The sequence below is a fragment of the Mesitornis unicolor genome, unplaced genomic scaffold (assembly GCF_000695765.1).
Source record: "Mesitornis unicolor isolate BGI_N332 unplaced genomic scaffold, ASM69576v1 scaffold49314, whole genome shotgun sequence".
NCBI classification, from domain to species: domain Eukaryota; kingdom Metazoa; phylum Chordata; class Aves; order Mesitornithiformes; family Mesitornithidae; genus Mesitornis; species Mesitornis unicolor.
Window position 1 is genome coordinate 29,729 of NW_010181699.1, and position 23,033 is coordinate 52,761.

Here is a 23,033-nt window from a genome sequence, read left to right on the forward strand (position 1 = left end):
GAGCTGTCCTACCACACTCTTCAAAGAGAAAAGCCTTCCACAGTTTTTAAATTTGACTTCTTAGGACTGTCACTGCATCCTTCTGAGAAGATATTCCAGTAGTTTTAAAACATAACCTTTTATTTGTTGATGGCTTTCAGATTAACAGGTTAACAAATTAAGGTGGCATTTTTCCCTTGACTTTCTTACACGTCTTAAGTCATACTCAGCAGATTAAAACAATTTAAATCATTTTCTGCTTAACGTGAAAGGAATAAAGGGGGAATAGTTAGGTGCTGCTGTTGAGGTCAATTTGAGACAAGAACAGCCAGAAGTACAAAGACCTGGAGTCCATTGTCAGTAATGAGGCAACAAGAAACCGGCATTGCCTCCTGCATTTCCAGGTGCCTTGACCATCCCTTCCTCCTTGAGAAACAGTGTGAAGCAAGTGGTGTGGAGAAACTTTCTGAAGCCACAGACAGTTGTGCATTCCGAGACTGCGAGTCTGCCATCTACCACAAGTTCTTGCACTCAAATAACAAAGTCAGGTTTGTTTATATATATTTCTCATCAGTCTTTGTAGTTGGAACAAAGACTTCAAAGGCTGGCTATGTTTGTATGGTCAGTGAAGAACATGACTTCATTACTGAGGATCTACACCTTTCCCATAAACCTCAAGCCTTTTTTTTTTTGTCCTACGCTGGACAGGATGCTGCTTTAAAAAGTCCCTGAAATGTGCTTGGCTGTGTGAGATTTGGCAAGGGTGCTCACTGCTTTGAATAAATCAGATAATCTGAGCCAGATACTCTAGAGCAACTGTGTGACTGAAATGGGTTTATTACTGATTGAATGCAAACCTTTTTATCTGTGTCTACTGAAAAGCACCATAAAAGGTAATGGCAATGTTGCTAAGGAACTGTTTACCTGCCAAATGTATCTGTGCGATGCATGAGGTGACCATGGGAACCAATTTGGTGGCAATTATTTAAAGAAAACCTTGCAGTGAAATTATTATTGCATGTATACTGAAGATTTCTGCAGTTGCATTTGAAAAGCTCATTTCTGGGAAAAGATACAATAACTAGAAATCCATTTAGAGAGAAGGGGTCAGCATAGGTCCTGCATAAAAAATACATTACTAGGGCCAGGTTTTTTGATGTATATTTTACAAATCGTGTTTTGAAAATAAATAGGAAATATGTATTGGGTTATCAACGCTGTGCAATTTTAAAACGGTTTGGTATGTATTCCTAGGGGGCTCAGTCTTTCGCCTGATTTCATCTTCCTTAAAAAATTAATTACAGGTTGCTATATTCCCCCCAGAGAACTTATTAACTATGTCTCTCCCTCCAAAGAGTGCTTGGTTCTCATGAGATAAAATGCCTTAGGCTAAAAGCTGCTGATTCCATTTCTGATTCATAAAGAAATTTTTTTTAACTTATTTTTATCCTTACTGACATCTTTCACGACAGATAACTGGTAGCACTGCGTTAGGATCGAGGCTGTTACGATATTGTCTTATAAAGGAGGCCTACACTGCACAAATGATTCTTCAGGGGTTGAATTTTACGTGAAAGGTTGTGTACAAAGATGATTTTCAAGCATGTGTGTCCAATTCAAAGAAAAACTTTCAAATTTGCTACAAACATTGAGACTGTAGGAGAACCTCCTGTTGCTTGAAGCAACGTTTATGGAATATTTTTACTTACAGGTTGCCCTCAGGATGCTACCAGTGAATGCTGGTGGCATTCTACCATAAAGCCATTATGGCACCATTACCATTTTAACCTAGTAATGAATTATATAGCAAATCTGAGATAACAGCTGGTGTAAAATTGCATTAGGACTTGTTTCTTTTTCCAGTAACAGCCCAGCTGACAACTGTCATCTGTATCTGGGTAGAGTAATTAAGAAAGAATCATTATAAGGAGTTTATAATGGCAGGTAGAGTTTGTTTGGATAATTAAGGGACATTTCAGTTGTAAATAAAGAGGGGTGAGGATGATTGTAGCTCAGATGAGAAAATACTCTAGAAAATTAAAGTTTTGTATGGTTCCAGATGAATACTTGTATGGATCTGCTTTTAAAAAGATCGATTATTTAATCCTTAAATTATTCTGATTGGGCTTGCCTTACTGCTTTGCTTTTACATCACTTCAAGTTGCATGGCTCTGTCTCGCTGTGTCTCTCTGCAGCTCTCAGCCCAAGAGCGATGTCAAACCAATGCAGAGGGAAGCAGCGTCTGTCAGAAAGACACTTCAAGTCCTGCACGTGTTCATTTGCAGACTTCGTGACTCGTGCTGGGCCTTCACTTGCAGGCACATACAACAATAAGGGCGTTTTCAACACCTCTAACAACCCCAATTAGTCAAGTGTATTCTTTTGTAAAACTGGAGTGTATTTATGCACATCATCCACAGTGGAGCTGGAAAACATGTCCAGGTGTAGAAAACAAGCTGTTTCTGTACTTATATTGGTACTTGTGAAGGTATTTTAGTATTGCAGAGAAGGCAATCCATACAATTACAGTGGGAGGATAATTAGGTAGACAGTAAAGGTTTTCCAAAGGTACTGTTTGAATGCCATGTCTCATGAATTCAAATAAATAGCTTTAATTTGCACTGTAAAAGCAAATTGGAAGTTGGCGATATATTTAGCATCTATTTTATTTTTTTTCCCGATTTCTTAAAACAAGGCGTCTTTTTTATTCTTCCTGTGGTGACGTGTGGGGTCAATCCTGTTTTTAGTTCCAAGTGGTGAAGACTAAATGCTTCTCCCCCAGTTAGCTTCGATGTGCTCACTTTGAAACAGTGAAGCAGAGAATTGGGGTTCTTTCTTACTCTGGGAAATGAGCTTTTTTCTGTGCTAGAGGTCTGCCTTTGGGACAGGACTGTGATGGAACTACGCTGCTGGAACTAAGTTACTTGAAAGTCCCTGAGCTTACCTGTCCTCACCATCGTGGTGTCTACTGGGAGCTCACGTTATCTGAGCTAGTGTTTAGCATTTCTTTGTGCTACTTGGAAGGTCCGAGTTGAATTTATTTAACACACTGTGTGTCTCTCCAGTATATATATTCCATCTTTTTTTCTGTAGACAGAGACTCATTCCTCTTCAAGAGTCCAGTATGGTTGTTTCTTTGCAAAGCACAGATGAAAAGTGATTCTTGTAAACAGTGTAGTGACCAATTTGATTGTTTAAAGTTATTGCTTAATTAAAACTTCTGTTTGTCTTTCAGACACCCCGAACGTGTGAAAACTTTATCAAATTGTGCAAGAAGAACTACTATGATGGGACGATTTTTCACAGATCGATTCGTAACTTTGTGGTGAGTTGACAAAATCCCGTGTAATGCACAATATGCAATGTCCTCAAAATCTTTATTTAGCTTAATTCAGCTTTAGTTTCTTCCATGCATTACAGCTTGAAATAGATGTATCTTAAATACACCAACAGAACTAGGATTGTCCTAACTTACTAGGTTTGTACTTCCTAGTCTTATTAACGACTGTCCCTGACTAATATTGTCACTTGAAGCATCACTGCATTTAGTAGTGCTTTTGCTGGTGTTTCAGACAGAGCCTTTGAGAGTCATTGCTTGGCAAGGCTCTTGTTATCTTCCCTAAGCTGTGAGTGGGTGGTTAATGAACAGAAGGAGAGATGGGGGGGAATAGTAGTCTGGATAAGTAATACTGTGGCCTGTTGAAATCCTGTTCAGGTGAAACTTTGGAAAGCAGCTGAATTTCTGTTTTGGATTGTGGTACTTGGACACTGTCGGATCATCCTTTCCTGAGTGTACTCCAGGACTAGGTGTCCTGGCTTTCTTTGTGAAGGAGTTAAAGTGAACCAGACAGTTGACCTTGGTAGTAGAAGTTCGTTATTTACATCGGTACAGTCCAGGCAGCTTAGGGTATTGTGCCTGTCCTCTGACTTCCTTTCAGAAGAATTAACAACCTGATCCTGAAAGCAGTGCGTATCTCTGGGTACATCACTGAATGCTTTGTTCCGTCCTGTCCTTCTAAAAGAAGGCTCTTATTTTTTTTTCTTTTGACGGCACTGTATATCTCAGTTCATAGTTAAACTCACATTTAAGATTGTGCTTGTGTGCTATTCCTGTGAAGTCATGGCACGCTCCCTCTGCTGGCATTAGAATATAGAATATTATTTCTATAGATCCTGCATATGTGTATATATACAGTGATTAATTTTGTTGCTGAAAGATTGGTTTCAGATGGGGATTTTTCCTAGTGTAGCTAGTGAGAGGGATACTGGGAAATACAGATTCAGATACAGAAAATAGTTCATATCCCCTCATTTCTTGCCTTCCTATCGTGTGGAGGATTGGTAGCAAAATGTAAAGCCTTTTTCGTTCCAAAAGCAATGCGTCATCAGTTCAAAAGCAGGTTATGACCCAGCGTGTAATAGCAAGGATGATCTGGTTAACCCATTTGAGACTGTTTATTCTCCCTATTTACCCATAAGAGACCTATTATTTTTCTAAAACTGTCATCCTGCTCTTGGATAAGTAATGTAATGATGACAGCCAGCTGATAAAAGAAGCTCCAAATAAGTAGTAATGGTTTCCTTGTTGCTAACTTGTCAACATGACACAATTTAGAAGGAAGAAAATTGAGCAGAATTGGCTTTTATGGCTTGTGTGTAATGTCTTTCAGACAGAAATGTGTATAACCTATTGATTTCATTTAAATTCTGCAGATCCAAGGAGGTGATCCAACTGGAACAGGAACAGGTAAGGTTGAGTTTGAATCAAGTAAATTATTTTCACTTCATATGCTGTGTTATTACATTTATTTCCAGACACCTTGTAGATTAAAGTTTTCTAAATGATGATTTGTGGTACGTGGTAAGTATTTCTACTTTAAAGCACAGATTTTATCTCCATATTTTTATTACCATTTTAACTGTGCTCAAAATTCTGTTGATATAGTCTCAGTCTGAAGCTTGGGCACTCTTCCATGTAGAATTCTTGTTAGGACTTTGCTTCCTTTTTCTTCCAGAAAATAAATAAATAAAGATTACAGTGATTTTACAGCTGGCTTTCCAGGACAAAGAACAAAGGGAGAAACACATTCATGCAAAGTCGCTTTCAGATTCAGTGTTAATGAAATACTTGCGTCCTGCCTTGGAATTGGTGAATGGCCAGATACCATCTGTTCTCCCAGCTAGCTGCCTTGTAAAACCCAAGCTGTTCTTTTTCTAACTTTTAGGGATCATTGTTATTAAATTCTTCTGCCTGTTCTTTCTCCCGTAGTTGGAGATCTACGTGACAGTCATATCAGAAATGGTCAGGAGGCATAGCAGCGGAAGGGTCCTGAGAGCGTTGCACACCACAGTAGATAGGCCATGTAATATTTCTAGTTGCTGCTGTAAATTCGCTCATTTTCCACTTGGATCTTTTATTTAGCCACTTCTGGATGTCACCAGCCTCCACAGTTCCTCACCTGGTCGTGAGCTGTTCTGTGCATTTTTATGCTAGTTCATACATGTGTCACTTGTACATGTAAGCATTATCGCAGAATCACAGAATCGCTCAGTTGGAAAAGCCCTCTGAGATCATCACGTCCAACCGTTCCTGTCTACCCCCTAAACCATATCCTTAAGTACCTCATCTACCCGCTCTTTAAACACATCCAGGGATGGTGACTCCACCACCTCCCTGGGCAGCCTGTTCCAGCTTCTGACGACCCTCTCAGTAAAGAACTTCCTCCTTCTCTCTAACCTGAACCTCCCTTGGCACAGCTTGGTGCAGTTTCCCCTTGTTCTATCCCCATCACCTGGGAGAAGAGCCCAGCACCCACCTCTCTACAAGCTCCCTTGAGGCAGTTGTAGGTGGTGATGAGGTCTCCCCTCAGCCTTCTCTTCTCCAGGCTAAACAAGCCCAGTTCCCTCAGCCGCTCCTGTATGTGCTCACAGATCATCCAAAGAAGATCTTTGTAGCTGTTAAATACTTTAGCTCTAGTTACTTTGTCAATAATGTTAGTGTGAGTTGCCCAACAGCTTTTCTTCTATCACATGTGATAATCAACAGTTGCATACTCTAAGGTTTGAGACTAGTTAAAGGTTCTGTGTTTTGATGGCAAAAGCCCATTAACAAGATTTGTTACCATATATGCTTGGACTGTCAGAAGAAATGTGATTTGATTTTGCTATACGGAAAGTTTCGGCTCAAATCCCTAAAGACGTAATTAGGAACATCTTTTAAAATGAGAAATTAAAGAGGTGTCAAGAGACATGGGAAGTTTAATGGGTTGGCTCAAACACCTTTCACCCTTGTAAGGTGGAGTTCAGATCCGCTGTGGAATGAAAATTACCTTGCTGGTGTCGTTCTTGCTCTGTTTGTGCGAATGGTAGAAGTATTGTAAGACAGCACAGTTAACAGTTGGGAGAGGACTGGCTATGCAGCTGCACTGAAGGTAAAGACTCAGCTCTACTGGCAAAACAAATAGGAAGTAAAATGCAAATAAGCGCATAGGAAAAAAAAATCCAATGTATATTTTTTTATTTTAAAAAGGTGTCTAATGACCTCCAGTCTTTTCTGTCTTGTTTTCCTCCCTGTCATTCTTAATTAAATATTAATATATTGCAGGCGAGATGTTTTGCAAACATCTGTCAAGACTATTAAAGTTCTAATAAAATGAACAGTGTGCACTCAAGTAGATATGAGCATTGCAGATTTTTAGAGACTGCTCGCAATTATTGTAGAGCTCAGACGATGCAACTGTATGCTTTGCAACTGAATGGGTTTTATTTTTTTGAAGACAGCTGAATTACAGATAGCCTTACTTAATCACTTATTGAATATTATAATATCACAAGAAAATGCTGTAAGTGGACACCCTTTTGAACTGTCGTGCCTGCGTGTTTAAGACTGACTTGAATGAAGCCGCCTGGACAGTTTGCAGAGTGCAAGCAGCCTGTCGGGATTTGTTCCTGACTACCTGATAGATCCCAGCCACTTGAATGTGAGGCAGAAATTTCACTTGTGTATCTTGAGCCACATGCTCTAAGAAAGTGGCCACACCGAAGGTACCTGTCTGGCTTTATGTTCCCTCTGCAGCAGCGTGGCCAGAGGAAGGTACAGCTTGGCAGCAGTGTAAGAACATGGCAAGTGTCGTAGTACTTTTGCAGGCTCCTGTGGTGTAAAAGTTTTGGTCCACTGGTTGTGCATTATTGATGTGATCACAAGCATTCGTGGTAGGAAAGCTTTGGAGTAAAGCTCTGGGATTAAGTATTTTGTACCTTTTTAACCTGGGTCTTGTATGTTATTTGCAGTATAAATTCCCTTTTTTATTTCTTCTGGCAGCTGGAAGGAATTTCAGTATTTCTTTGACTCAGAAAAAAAATTAAAAGGTGACTCTTTGAAAGCTAAAATCCATAAGATTTAATGGTCTTTAGAGGTTTACTGGGGGAGTAAATAACTTGACTTCTTATACCAGAGAAGCATGAGAGACTAGGATAGGGCTTTCTTCACAGATATTCAATTGGGAATAGGGGAGACTTTTTGGAGGTTACCTTTTTCACGTCAATATTTTAAACTGACAGAGTTGTTTCTGTTAGAGCCTTTTGTCAGAGGATTTCAGAAAAAAAGAACATCCTTTGTTTCCTTTTCCACATAGAACCTTCTGCTTTAACCAAAATTTTCTGGCTAAGAGGTTTGGGATGTTTTTTGTTGGTTGGTTGGTTTGTTAAAAAACCCCACCTTTTCCAAACTGATACGTGATACATTAAGCCTGTATATATTTTTGCTTTGTTATATTTATTTAATTCTTGCTGTTCATCAGCTCAGGAACTAGGACAGACTTGTTCAATAACCTTCCCACCATTTGGTTTCTGTCATCTGACATTCATCCCATGTTCAGCAACAGGTGTCAGGTTTATGGTTGCAACCCCCAAATGCTTTGATGATCACCCACTCCATTGCTAACTAAGCCCAGGACTGTTTGGCTTCTGAGTGGATTTGGGCACATTGAGTACTACATGACATAAGGTTACATGTCATATGTACATAGACTGCAACTGTGCTCTCAGCTCACGTACATAAGTGCACTTGTGTTTTGGAAACATTTCCCAGATGTAAGATGCCAAGCTGGTTGTCACTGACTGTCCGCTTCCACAGCTACTCTAGCTCATCAGTCCTCTCTGTAAGCACCACTGATCCTTACTGCTTTTTTTAGTCACCCCAATGTGTCCTTTTTGACCCAGCAGACACGTGAAGGACAACAGATTCCTGGTACTCAGCAGTTAACCTTGGGATGGAGGAGGGTGGAAATTAGCATTATGGCATCTAGGAGTTAAGGTGCCACACTGGGAAAAGAGCGGGGAATGGAGTCTTACCTTAGTTTTACCTTACGTCTGCATTGCAGAGCAGTTAGATACACAGGGCTGTAAGGCTGTCACTGATTCAGAGAACCAAACTAATTTCCTATGGCCTTCAACTTCATGTTTATAAGACTGCTAGGAGAAATGTTATTGTGCTGCCGCAGCTTATTTCTTTTCTAACGAAATAACCACCTATAGGGGCAATATTCAGAGCAATAAGCTGAGTCATGGTCAGTCTTTGTCATGATTAATTATTTGAAAATGAATTTTAGATTTGTGATGTATCTCTTTTCCTGCTATTCATAACAACTAAGTGGTTGAACATTGTGAGTAATTCTGTCTAACTCATGCTAGTGCAAGTGGAGCAGCTGCTCTGTATTTTCAGTGTTCCAAATAATAGAAGGAAATTTGCATGTAGGACAAATAGGTTTAATATCCTAACTCTTTTGTAGGAGAAAGGGAACACTATGCACAAAGCATTACATTTTCAAAGTGTCGCAGGCATTTCTCAGCTTCTCTTACTTGCAACCTGCTCAAAGGTCTCCTGAGTGTGCTTTTGTGTGCCTCTGTCCATTTATGAATCCAGGAGGGCACGAAGGAGACGTAGAATAGCTGTTAAAGTCCAAGGTAAAATACCACTGGTAGGTGGGAATTGCATTTTGGTTGGCAACGAGCAGAGCAAAAGACTTCTCCTCCCTCCTCTGAACTGCCGATAGCAAAGGACTGTGGACAGACTTGGTCAGTTCTGCAGTGTGATTTCCTAACAAGGCAAGTTCCTAAAACGTAACCAGTTTCAGAGCCCTTTTTCTTGCATGATTGAAGCTCAGGAAAAGAGTAAGACCCTTTCATCTAGTAATATACTCCTTTTAGATTGCAGCCCCTCTGAAAACCCAGCCTCTGATATGTGGGGTTTTAAGCACTGTGTCCTCTCATCTGAAAGGGGAGAAGCAGTTACCGTGAGCTAAGGCTTTCATATTTGCAAAATGATTCAAGAATCTCACTTGGAAAGCTCTACAGAAGTGTCAGATGTTATTATGTACCTCGTTGTTCCAAATGACAAGAAGAAAATTACAGAAAGTAAGCCATCATTTTTGTGAATCAGAGCCCTCCCACTTCCTTACCACTGCTTAGCAATTTTTATGCCAGAAAAAGGAAGGATTTATTTAAAAATCACAACTGTCATGAATGATGATTCCCAGCCCACACCTGGCTTTTGGAATGCTACATTTCTGAAGCTTTAGGTGCATCGCAGCTCTTTGCAAGAAAGTTGTACAACTTCTGTAATTTTACCCAAAAGATTACTTTCTGGAAAAAGAAACGCCTTTGGCAGGAACAAAGACCACCAAAGAGTAAGCTGGTTTAGTTCAAGAGACGATCTGAAAACGTCGTGCTTTTCTGTAGAGTTGCTAATGTGCGACTGCTTCAGATGTCAGTTTAGATCTAGTCACCTTTTCACTAACAGCACAAGATGCAGATACGAGACAGAATAACTAACCGTGCTTCAGTTACAAGCTAAATATATCTTGCCACTCTGGATAGCCATGGAAATTATGAATGCAGTCTAATTTTTTTCTATATGCTGTGTGATCTGTTTGGTTTCGTCTCTGTGTGAGAATTAGGTAAACACCTCTTAAATTAAAGAGATTTTTTTTTCTCTTTCATTAAAAATGTGGGGAAGTGGCTCCCAGCTGCCTTCAGCTTTGAATCCTGGTTAACTGGGTAGGCATGTGATTTTTATTTTCCCAATTGTGCAAAACCTCCTTCCAGCTCCTGAAGGCGTTGAGGTTTCACAGGATAGATGCTGCTGTTAGAAGGCGGCCAGTGTATTTCCATGGTCGATCCCAAGTACATTTCCAGCTTAGTGCAGACAGGAGCCCCACGTGTGCAGGGTTATAAGTACCGCTCCCTTTCGCATTCCCAGCACCAGTCCAACCAGTGGCAGCACCCGAGCGGGGCCGTGTCTGCTGCCATGTGAACCCCTTTGATTTTTAGCACTGGATTTTTTTCCAGCGCTTTTTGTAATAGGATCTCAGAAGCATTTGCAAGTCCAGTAGGCACAGAGCTGCACTGTGACAGAGGATAATCTTATCGGGAAGTGAGTGGAGGGGAAGGTGAAGTGACAGCAGCGCTGCCCGCTGTGAATTGAGCACCCAGAGCCAATTCCTGTTTTCCGTGGGCTTTGCTCGTAGGCTGGTACATCAGCTTTGGGGTGAGGTTTTTGCATCATTGTGACTCCATACGTAGTCAGTGGTGATCTGTGCACGCTCAGAGGAAGATCTGGGGAATATAAGGAGGAGCCTCCTGTCTTTGTGACACATACCGTGAGTGTAACGTGAGAGGGCCAGAGCTACACAGTGCTATGGTCCCTCCTCCTCTGTCTGCATCCATTCTGCTTTCAGAAAACGAGGAAGATGGCACAGCCACACCTCCCAGCCGTGCAGGGAATAAACACACAGTAAAATCTGCTAGATGCTTACAAATGCCTCATAATTATTAGTAGTTGTTTTGGAGCCTGTGAATTATTTTTCCAAGTTTACATTGAGCACTACTGTAAAGAGTGAAATGTAAGGTTCTAAAACGCCAGCTCCTGATCCCCCTGGCTGAGCATTGGGCACTGTGCTGCCATGGCAGTAGACTAACGAGGGATCTGTACTTAATCTTTAGAGAGAAAACTATTCTAGATTTCAGTAATTAAAAAAAACATATTAATTTAACTCCCCATCTTCTGGCTTGCTTTGTCTGGTCCTGCTTCAAGCAGATACTTGAAGTCTGGAATGGTTCCAGAGGTTAGCAGGAGTGTGACAAACAGCACATCCAGGCTATTTTTCATTTAAGCAGAATATATTTGGAGTTTTCATTCTTTTTTTTTTTTTTAAGTGTTCTTAAATTGAAAACTCAGGGTTTTTTCTTTTCTTTAAAAAGCAACAAAAAAGCCCAAAGCAGTCCTGTACTGCTGTCTCACTGCCTTTGCAGTGTCCCCACTGCCTCTTGCCAGCCCGTGCTGCCAGCCCTCCGCAGACACTTCAGCTATGTCCTTTACAGGACGCCTGGCCTTTTAGGCCATTCTCTGTTCCTGCTGCAGCTCCTGGGCAGACAGAATTAGCCTTGGAAACAGCTGTATGGCAGACAGAGGGGGAGGCAGGGACTGGATCTCGTGCTGTAACTATCTACTAAAATATTAGTGTTTATTTCCAGAGAACTGGAACGAACCAAAGTTAGCGTTCATACATATGAGATTAATTCTGACCTGCAGTGTATGGTCTGAAATGAAATCATACAAAAATAAAGATTCCTAAACCTAAAGAGCTCATTGCTCCAGTCTGCAAGCTCTTGGGTCTGGTTGCTGCTTGTGCCAGAGAGAGAGACTCTCTCTGTCATTCACAATTTTTCCCTTTCCTTTTGAATTATTTTTCTGATGAGCAAAAGCTTCAGGGTTGATTCCGCCCTCTTTCAGCAGCTTGACAGCTCTGTAATTCCAACGTCAGCTGAAAACATATGAAGGGAGTAATGGACTGAAGTGGTTTGGCCACTTGCTGCTATGGACCATCTGAGTGGGATGTGTTCATGTCTGTGAATTATGTGAAAATTTCTAGGCAACAAACACTCTTCTGCTCTAGGACTCGTAGCAAGTGTATCTGCTTAACAAATAATGAGGAGTTCTTTCAAGAGGTCCTTTGAAGCAAAATTAATGTATTTCTCTAAGAGAAGTCCAAGCAAAGTTTGTTACTCAGGTACAAAGAGCTCTGGCCGTGGCCAAAAACAGAAATACAGGGCCTGAAGCACTGGACCACGGTGGTGTGGGCAGGGAACACATCCCCGATGCCGCCCTGCCAGGCCAGATTGAAGTGGAAAGGTGAAAATTGTGAAAGGCAAGGAGAGCAAGAACCAGTGCACAGAGCACGGTGCTGTGGATGGGCAGTGACTCTGCAGCCTTTGCAGGTGTGTTTCTGGTTTCAGGCAGCACCTGTTGGTGTGGAGCCTTGCTGTATTCTGAGCTTCACTTGTTTATTTACTAACCTACAAGAACTTCGTTTTTCCAAACAAGGCAGGTAACTGAAGCACTGCACAAGTAACCTCTCTGAGCAAATAGGAGGGAGATTCATGAGCAAAGAAAATTACTGGCTTCTGCTGAGACATTTTCTAATAGGTTGAACACTATGGTTTTGGTGAGAATAACTGTTCCATCTTCAAGACAGCAGAGCTGGCTGCAACTGTGCCGTATCCCTTTCACCCACTGCTGGAAGAAATTGGCATATGGGATCAAGCTGATGTAATTGAACTGATCTTAAAATAGTCAATAGCCAAAGATTGCTGAAGTAACCATTACAGAAACCCCCTGCAGGGTTTGTCCCCTTTTGCTGCCTCTTGTCACATTGGAGAGCAGGCAGCACTCAACTTTATTAATAGGTGTTTTGAACGTGATTAATTGGGTTTTTAAGTGGGTCAGTTTCTTCCAAAATTTCTCACTCACTTGGCTCCATTTGCACTCACAGCTGTCCACCTGTGATGCTTTGTTTTTGTGGTATCACCTGAAACTTTTTTCTCATTTGATGCACTTCTGTGATTTTTCTGCATAAGGTTTTCAGTAGGAAGCTGTTTTATTCCTCAGTTTTATTTGCTGCTTGCCTGTGCAGCCATATCAGCGAATTGCTCTCCTGTATTACATATGCAAATAGCCGTTGAGCACTGCAGGTCCTTTACTGACCTCCTGCTTCGCAAGTGATACAGTTACTCTGGAGGATTCTTGAGCCAGTCGTGCAGATGGACCAGTCTTGCTGCCTGTTTAGTTGTGTTTGTTTTATTTTTAATACTATCCTAAGGTGAAATATTTTTTTCATGGTTTGTCAAATGTGATTATGGATTTGACTGTAAAACTATGACTCATCCCAGCCTTCGTTTTTCTTATGAAGAATGATCCTGGAGGAAAGTGCAAATGAAAATGTCAGCTGTGTCATAAATAATGTAAAAATGACAGCCAGGAGGAGAGGTCTCCCAGACCCTCTTTCTACCCACAGACACAGAAAAGAAACCAGTTTTGGAGGACTGAGTCTATGGCTTGGGCAAAGTTTTATCATCCTGTTGACTTCACTGCTTTTAAGTGTTTACATCAGCTGGGTGTCTAGTCCAAATATCTAATTTTTGCCTCTTATTTTGAAGGAATATATATCGTCATTCTTCATTGTTAGCCAGGAATTAAGCATTTGAGCTTATAGCTCCTATTCTTAGTTGATTCTATGAATGTATTTCATCTCCTTGATACTCTATTTCCCGAAGCAATGCCATATCCAGAGTGCAATTAAACTGGCAATTCTTTGCTGTGCGTTTTGTCAGGAAGCCACTTTTAAAGATTTCATGTCTCAAAAAAGAAAAATTATGGTGGACCAGCAGTGAAAAAATTAAATTCTTGACAGTTCAGCACTCAATATAGAATGCTGTGGATAAACAGTCTGGTCTGGTGCAGTTCGTAGTGTGGGGGCACAGAATTGTGTTGCCAGTTACAAACATCTGATTTCAAGGGTGTGCTCAAACGTTTGCCTAGTGATGGGAGTGAGGTAAGCATATTATACCCATAGTGATCAGAAGTGCCAGAAACCTTGAATTTCATGTCAGTGCCTGTTATGAAATGTAGTGGAAAGCTAATGAAAACAAACATTTCTTCTGTCATCTTTTCTCTTTTAAGGAGGAGAATCTTACTGGGGAAAACCTTTCAAAGATGAATTTAAGCCCAATTTGTCCCACACAGGACGTGGTGTTCTTAGCATGGCCAATTCGGGACCCAACACAAACAAATCGCAGTTGTAAGTAGTCACTTGCATTTTGTGTTTTATTGTTTCCCTCTAGACATTGTGTCTCACTCTGTTAAGAAAACAAATGACATTTTATGAGCTACTCTTTAAAGTTCAGTCAAGTGAAATATTCTGTCAAGTGCTGCATATTGAAATCAGGGTAGTTCCAGTTGCTGTTACCCAATTTGAAAGCAAAGTGAAGCATGGGAAGAAGACCTGTAGGTTTATTATATCATCATGGATTTGTCTTTTCTGTTTTTATGATTTGAAGTTTTTGTTCATTTTTGTCAGTGTCCCTGCGCTGTTATCCCTGTGAGATCATTGCACCTCTCCATTCTGTTTAAATTTAGCCCCATATTGAACTTCTTGAAAGGGCTTAATGAAATGAAATGAAACACATACTCTATGGAAATGTTGCTTCTTTTTACTCACCTCATTTTAAATAAATGAGAATAGTTTTGCACTGTTGAAATGTGTAGAACCCAGATGTGGCAGAATGGAGAATCTAGGGTCGAGAATGGCTTGGTTTTCAATGTACAAAAGCTGAGTGAAGACTAAAATGAGGAAAAAAAAATAAAGAAGCAGGAAGAACAACACATGAAATGTAAAGACACTGAAGTTGTAATAACCTTCTTTACATGTAACGTTCATGTGGATGTTTGCCTGCAGTCTCTTGAAAATGTTCTGTGTCACTTTGAGCCGACTATTTATTGGTTGCTCTCTAAGTACTGCAGCAGAAAAAAGTTGTCCCTTTATTGGGAGCCCTGGGAAAGAGAGAGGGAGTGTGTGTGTGTGTGTGTGTCTCGGGACTGGGGGGAGAGAGAGAGGGGTTTCTTGGTATTGGTCTTCGTGATGCTAAGTAGTATTATATCTTGTAAACTATGCAGTGGTGTGGTTAGCTTTAATTAAACGCAAGTGCTTGTCTTAGGGCCTTTAATAGGCTTACTCACATACCTAAGGCTAAGCACATGTCAGGCAGTTTGCAGGATCGAGTTGCTATAAGCTTATTTTGGATTTGAATGTTATTGCCAGCACTCAGGTGCTAAATCAGGGGAGAGTAGAGGGGTTTTTTTTAATGGATTCTAGAAACAGGAGTTACAGAGACAGTTCATGAGTGATGTGCCATATTGAGTCACATCATCTGCTGCTGTAAATGTGATTGTATGTTTCACTAAAATTTGCAAGTGAAATATGAAATTCCTCTGCATGTAAAGTCCTTGAGAGACTCCAGCTGCCAGTATTTATAAAGCTTCCCAGGCCATGTTTAGACCCTTCTGGCAACTGCTGTGACCTTATGAACTGAGTGAATAGCTCTCCCCATAGGTAATAGGCACTGCAGCGCAGAGTGAGCTGGGTTCCCTGTGTAAGGTGATGTTTGAATAATGCTTAAGACTTCTCCTCTGAGCTCATGCTGAATTACATTAATTCCATTGTGCTTAATTTATTTTTCACTGCACTGATGGATGAGAAGCTTTCTCTGTATATTTGCTACTGCTCACTGTTTTTTAAATTACGACACTACGTAACTAACCACTTGATAATCTCAAGTATTGGATATCTGGGAATAAACTGGCACAAAGTACCCATGCACAAGGCTAAGATATAACGGTTGCCCTGTGTAGGAGTTTGCATTCTGCACAGCATCTCAAAGCTTTCCTAGGGCAAGCTACGTCTTAATAGATTGTCTGCCAGATTGCAGCCCCTTCTATTTGCAATCATATAACTTCCTGAGGCAGATGCTTATATGGAAAAGTGCTTTTGGAATGCTTATATATTTTTAGCTGTCTCTAATGTAGTGTAACAGATGGAGACAAGGAGAAGAGCCAGCACTGCCTGTCCAGCCAAGATGGGCAGCCGTGGTCTGCAGACCACAGCGTGGAAACCTCTGTCTCATACACTTGTAGTCCAAGTCTTCCAAAGAAGCATTACGTATTAGAGAAAAGTTTTAGTAGTAAAGGTTCCTTTGGATTTGGTATTTTACTTCCCATGTTTAAGTTTAAAAATACAACCCCCCCGGAATTAAAAGTCTAATTAATTAAAAATTAAAAATCCAAGTTTCACAGATTTTAATTACTTTGACACTTTGAAGTATTCTTCTGCCGTGTTTGTATCCAAAGCACAAATTTGCTCTGCCCAGAGAATCGGATCGCCAGCAGGCCAATTTAATGGAAGAGAAATGCAAAAAGTAAATATCCTAAAAGACAGAAGTTTACACTGGCAGAGACAGTTGTGTTATATAAATGTATCTGCTGGATACAAGCTCCCAGTCATGCACGAGAAATGTACTTCTCAAACAGGATGCACGTCTCCCTGTCCTGCATGAGCTTCCCATGGCCTGCGTGGCCAAGGAGACAGATGCTCAGATTAATTCTGGACTTTGTGTGAGTCACCATGCTGGGAGTACTGTTTAGAGATGTTAGTAAGGTGTGAAAATGAGACGGCAAAACTCCAGAAATACAAGACGATATCTGCAAAAGTTAAAGGATGTTTGGCCAGAGAGGAGCCAGAGGGAGAGGGGCTTGTCTTCTCTCTGAGAGCTTTTACATACACTTCTGGTTTTAAGCATTACTGGCTGCTGTTGAGTGTCAGTGAGATAATGTGCTAACTGTCTTTATTCCTTCCAGCTTCATCACATTCCGTTCCTGTGCATATCTGGACAAGAAGCATACAGTTTTTGGAAGGTAAGTAAGGATATTATGAGCAGCAGTATAGCAGCCATGCTCTCCTGTGTGTCTGAAGCCTAAAGAGAAGAATCTAGGGGCTCTTGCAGTTGAACTGGAGCAAAATCCTAGCTCACAATCCAGTTCTCCTGGTCATGAGTAGGTGGCCAACATCACATCAGTACCAGTCATCAGACTCTGCCTTTCTTTTTTTCCTTCCATTGCCATAAGTTGCCTTACTTCTTTTCTGTGGGTGGCCCTCCAGGGAGTCATGAACAAAGTAATCATCATCCTGTAACCAACCATGTTAATATTTGTGCATGCTAATTGCTGGGACACAAGAGATTGCCTCTTCAATGCTGCTTTCATCCTCTTACGAGCTGTCAACCAGCAAATTAGTCATGACAGGGCTGCTCTTCATCATGGCATAGAACATACAGCTTTTGCATAGGTTAGGTCTTTTGGCCCCTTTTATTCTTTTTTATTCTATTCTTTTATTTCTGGCAATTATTGTCAGTACAAACTCTGTATGTTTGTGTGCTTGCATGTGTGTACATACATACACGTTTATGTGTGTGTATATAACGATATTACCAATGCCAAGACAGCAAGGGAATCACAGAATCCCAGACCGTTAGGGGTTGGAAGGGACCTCAAAAGCTCATCCAGTCCAATCCCCCTGCCGGAGCAGGAACACCCACATGAGGTTACACAGGAAGGCGTCCAGGCGGGTTTTGAATGTCTGCAGAGAAGGAGACTCCACAACCTCTCTGGGCAGCCTGGGCCAGGGCTCTGTCACCCTCACTGAGAAGAAGTTTCTTCTCCAATTTCAGTGGAACCTCCTGTGTTCCAGTTTGTGTCCGTTACCCCTTGTCCTATCATTGTTTGTCACCGAGAAGAGCCTGGCTCCATCCTCGTGACGCTCACCCTTTAAATATTTATAAACATTAATGAGGTCTCCCCTCAGTCTCCTCTTCTGCAAACTAAAGACACTAAAGGAACTTCATTCTTTAGAAAGAAGTCTCTTCCAAAAGCCTTTTCCAGTCAAGTGCTCACATGATAAAGATCAAGGTATTTATTGCAGAAGATATTACAAAATCTTTATGTTACGGTTTGTTCTTTGCCTCCTCTGCTGCAGGTACATGGCATTTACCAAGCCATGCATTGTTCTAACAAATGCCTCAGTGCAAATGGCAGGAAGGGGAATTTGACTAGCCTGCTTCACTGGTGGTTCCTGAGGATTTTACAGTCTTTTTTAAATGAAGTTTTGTTTTTTGTTCTTTTCATAGTTTCATCTGTTCAAAAGGTGGCAATTGAAAATAAATGCATGTGCTGTTTACTTTGATTGGATGTCACACAATTGTGCTGTACACTGCAAGTGATATCTTTAATCCATCTTCTCTGCCTGTGAGTTCTTGAGGCAGAAGCTGGTTTAATTTCAAGCAGTTATTTTAGTGCCATTAGTTCCACTACTGATTCTGCAATAATTGCACCCGTTGAAATGTCTTCATTTTTTCACATCTGTCTTAGAAAAATTTGAAGCTCCCTTGTCATTTGGTGGAAGCAGATAAATAAAGCCAATTCTAACACTGAAAGCTGAGAGCAAGTATATTCTTGGAGAAGTTTTATTACCCATATCTTAAGACTATTTCACTTAAGCTAATATCTGAGTCCTCCTAGCAAAAATCCCATTAAATCCCATACGGTGATGCTGTTAACCTGAGCTTGCCACCTCATCAAATAGTATTTGGGTTAGGACAGCTCAGCTGAAATGTGGCTGTTGTTCAGTTCTGGATGCAACCTGGTTTGAGTGAGCATTCTGTAGAGTCCTGCAGTGTCTTTGCTGTGGCTCCCCACTCTGCTCCAGTTCTACCATAATCCACCAAGAAAGGATTTAGAGCGTAGCTGAGCTTACTGCAGTGCACCCAGAAGCCTTCACACCACACATAATGTCTCGAGTACCTTATGAGCAAAATAGCTCACCTGATGTTTCACATTATACTTCACATTATACCTTCAGAGAGGAATTACTTCAGTCCAAGTAAATCTGGTTAAGTGTATAGCTGAGGTTTATGCAGTTTTAGCAGAGACCATAATAGTTTTTGAATTGTCCTTGTTACTACAGAACTCTGAACTTGGTAAAGAAGTAGTGCTGCTCTCTGAGCACTGCAAATATTCTTAGCTGAAATACAAAGGAAAAACTTAATAAAAATGTTGGTTTAGAGTCATGTTTGGCTCCCTGCATGAAAACTGAGTGACATCTCGATCTGAACGCAGAGCAGGTGAATTTTACTCTGGACCATCTTGCATGTAAATGAAGATTAATTCAAATAATGTAAAAAATTAAGATGCTGGGATAGATGCATTCCAGTCACTCTATATTAATCTGCAAATTGAGTACTTGAATAATTGAATGTACCTGCAAATTTAATATGAAAGGCTGATGTGTGCAGCTCTTAAAGATCTGTATTCTGTCATCAAAATCCTTCAGCTGCATTTGTTTTTAAAAGCCATAAAAAGCAAAAGATTCCAGAGATTGTGAAACTCCAGCTTCAATTTGCTATTTTAGGTCCTGGGTGTTTCCAGGATTTGGTGACTTATATCTGATCTTAGACTGTACAGTACAATAATATCTGGGCAGCACATCTAGGAATAATATCTAGGTTTAAGAATTGAATGAACCCATGAAATCAGAATTCTTTGTTTCCATGAATGTCAAATTGTATTGTCTTAATTGGATGCTCACTGGCCTGTTGTGACTTCCCTATCGGTTTGAGGATTACTTATTTCAGTTCTCAACCGTGCCCTCAGTTATTTTTATGTGGCTCTGGTTCATGTCAGTGAGTGTCACGTATGTATCTTTGAGAGCAGAATTTGACCTGTTTGTATACAACTTGTCAGCAGGCTTTCCCTACTTCTGAGAAGAACAAAAAAAGGGCAAAAGAGCAACCCTTCCCCACCCCACTGCTTTCTTGGTTTTTTGAGTCCTGTGTGGGATGAGACATTGAAAAGTACAGTCTCTGGAGAGCTGCATCTTGTTCACAGCCCCACTGGTTTGATACACAGCTTTTGCATAGTAGCAGCTATTAGGAGTTGGATGTTTGGGTGGTAACTGTGTTTGGAAAACACACCAGCTGCAGGCAGCGGGACTGTGAGGAGATGGCACCTGTCTGGCTTGGTGCACTGGAATTTTCAGGTCTCAGGAGGAGGCTGTGGCTGGAGCACAGGGAGGGCATCTTGTCATGATTGAGTTGCCCACCATAGCAATAATGAGGATGGATGTTGCTGAAAATTAAGGAGATAATTTGGCATGGCTGGAGAGCAGAAACAAAGGCAGAGTGAGAGAAGAATGCCATCCCCTGGAGGTGTGTTGCAGGCTGCACAGAATTCCTGCTCCAGCAGAGCTGCCTAGATTCAATTAGTAATTACCATTTCTAGTAATTACCATTTCTCCTGACTTAGAGAGTGCTGTAATTAATGTGAAAACTGGTGACTTTTGTAGGCTTCAAGCTTGCTGGTAAGAGGTTTAATTTAGAAACTCAGATAATATAAACCAGCCAGCATGCATTTGATCTGCACAGAGTGGGTAAGAAGCATTTGCCGGTGACTGCTGCGTGGGGAAGGTCCTGTCTGCTGCTATCATGGGCTGTGTGCAAGGAGGCTCCCCCTTAGTCATGCTGCAACTGAGAGTTCAGCTGTTGTGTGAACTGCATGAGCTACAGGGATGTTACAGCCAAAACACCAACACAGGCTCACATTCTTGTCTGGTGTGCTTTATGAAATCTAGATGCAAGCACATCCCATCCGTATTGTTATTATATTTTCTATTATGCCAGTGGTTCACAGCTCCTGTAGATCAGAGACCTGGTACATTTGCCCTTTATAAGCAGAAATAGAAGCATAATCTCTGTCCCAGAGAGCTGTGTAAGTAGCAAAGAGACTGCATATAGATACAGGGAAGTTGTGACAGAGACCCCTTTCAGCCCACTGACAGTTTGCACTTTCTTCAGAACCAAGGAACATTTTCTTTTCCTGTGCCCTGGGAAAAAATTAAATGGCTTTGTGGATGTTTTGGGGGGCTCTCTTGCAAAGCTAAAAGGACACAAGAAGAAGTGCATGTTTAAAATAATAGTGGAATGTGATTGAGCCATGCTGATCAACGGGAGTAGAGAAATGCTCTGTTTGAATTTTGAGTGAGATTTAGGACAAGCAGGGCATGGTGGGCTGGAAAGTGAGGGCCGGTTGCAGGTTTGCAGGGATGTGATGTGATGTGATTAAAAGCAGGGCAATAAAGGGAGTGAAAAGTGTTGTGGTCAGAGTGGCAAAGCTGGAAATTATCTGTGCAGCAGTTCTGTGTGTTTAATAGAGCATCAGCTTAGTCTTTTCTTCCCTCCTCCCCTTGCCAGATGCTTTTGTGGAAGAGTTTTCTTTCCTTGGATAAATATCACTCTGCATTAAATATTCCTTAACCTGTTTAATGCTTTTTACTGCAATTCTGTAGAATGGGACAATGAAAGTAACTCTTGTCCTGTAAAGTAATTAGCTACATAAAACAACTACCAGGCATGTTCGGTTACCTGGGTACGGTTAAAAAACCCACTTGTTACATTCCCTGTATGATTTCAGTCAGTGAACTCTGATGGCTTCTAAGCTGGGAAACTCAAGTTCTTATTGCTCTTCTGCTTTAATACATCTGAAGAACGGAGAAATGGTGTGACAGCAGAAGAGCTGGTTCTGTTGTCGAATCAGTGTAGGGAGCTTGACCTAATTTTGCACTGCAGAGTCTGCTCCCCAGGCACCAGGATAGAAGTGAAGAGCAAGGTGGGAAAATAAACCAGGTCTCTGTGTGGAAGCCGTGGCCGTGATTTCATGTAGCACACGAGGACCGGGCTGTCGAAGCTGCACGAGGGCTGCTGTTGCTTCCGAAACAGCTGTATGATCTCTGAAGAGGGCCTGTGCCAAAGCACAGTAGTCCTCATGTGTCAGGTTCATCTGTTGAGACTACTTGCACAATGTCTTTTTTCCAAGTGGTTTTATTTTTTCACTGCCACTCATTACTGTGTCTTGCCTGCTAGATTAAGCCTTTGTGAGAGACCGAGATGTTTCAACTGCATCCTTGTTGCAAGTTCAAATTGCTCTCTCTGTTTCAGATCGGGTGTATACATAGAAAACATTTTGTCCTGAATGTACATGTTTGTTCATGTTTATATTGCTCTCTCTGTGTGTATATATATGTATGTGCTCCATTTTATAAAAATAACCTTGAGGGCAGAATGTGTTTCCAAAACAACAATGTTTCTTTCTGGTTTCTGTTTCTAGTTTAAAGCAATTTTTAAAAAAAGTCCAGACATTGTTCTTGTATCATCGTCTGACCAGGAAACTCCATCGTCTTGGACTGCTGCCATCCACATCATTGTATAAGGCTTAATTCCTATAATTCTTCTAAACAAAAATATGAGAAATAGGAAGTCCATGTGTGAATGTCTGTGAGTCTGCTTGGGAGCTGCAGTTTTCTTTGGGAGCAGCACTAACTAATGTAGCAGCAAGACTTTCATTGCCATCTCGCACATGGATAGAGCTTGCTCCAATTATTTCACTTCATGCGAAGACATTGGCAGTGGATATGAAGCCAGGTTAGCAGTTTGCATAAAGGAGCCTTAACAGGAAGTAAGATTTTTAAATCACATCCCTAAATTTGAAATGCAAAGATTTCCAGTGCTGACTTAGCTCAGTTTTCAAGAAAACAGAATTGCACGAGTTAGGGCACATTTTTGTTTTCATTACTGTGCTATCAGAAAAAAAAACCCTAAATGTACCTACCTTGTCGTCCATGCTTAAATGTAATGCAACATTTATCAAGCTCCTCTAAAAATACAACAAGCTGTCTCAGAGATGCTGAGCTAAATATACAGTTGAGATCATAATTTCTCGGGAAGTACACAGCAAACCTTCGGTTTCACTGGTTGTTCCAATGTGAATGGTGTCTTGAAGGTGTCATCCTTTTCACTGTAGGATGTCATCTGAACATCTGTTTAAACCTCCCTTGGTCAAGTTAGGACAAAGCATGTGTGGCGCTTTAGGAAAGGAATAGAGCCAGAAACAATGGAAAAGGTGACATTTGTTTCTGTCCTTCTCCCTTCCCTTCCCTGTTGTACTCCCAGCACAAGCAGCATTGCATGTGAAAGGCTGATGCAGTGGGACCTGACACCCTCTGTGTAATACACCACGTGTAAAGGGATATCAGCATCCTCACAGCTAAACTGAGGAAGTG

General features: G+C 41.1%; 1 protein-coding gene across 1 annotated transcript in view; it reads left to right on the top strand.

Moving 5' to 3' along the window:
* The window catches only part of PPIL2 (peptidylprolyl isomerase (cyclophilin)-like 2), a gene marked incomplete at its 5' end in the record, with an annotated part of 45,616 nt that extends 28,829 nt beyond the window's left edge, over window positions 1-16,787 (top strand). Inside the window, 4 exons of the mRNA XM_010183490.1 lie at window positions 3,215-3,304; window positions 4,693-4,726; window positions 13,997-14,114; window positions 16,727-16,787. Coding sequence (XP_010181792.1) covers window positions 3,215-3,304; window positions 4,693-4,726; window positions 13,997-14,114; window positions 16,727-16,787 — 303 coding nt within the window. The remainder of the gene's footprint in view (window positions 1-3,214; window positions 3,305-4,692; window positions 4,727-13,996; window positions 14,115-16,726) is intronic.
* Window positions 16,788-23,033: the final 6,246 nt, after the last annotated feature.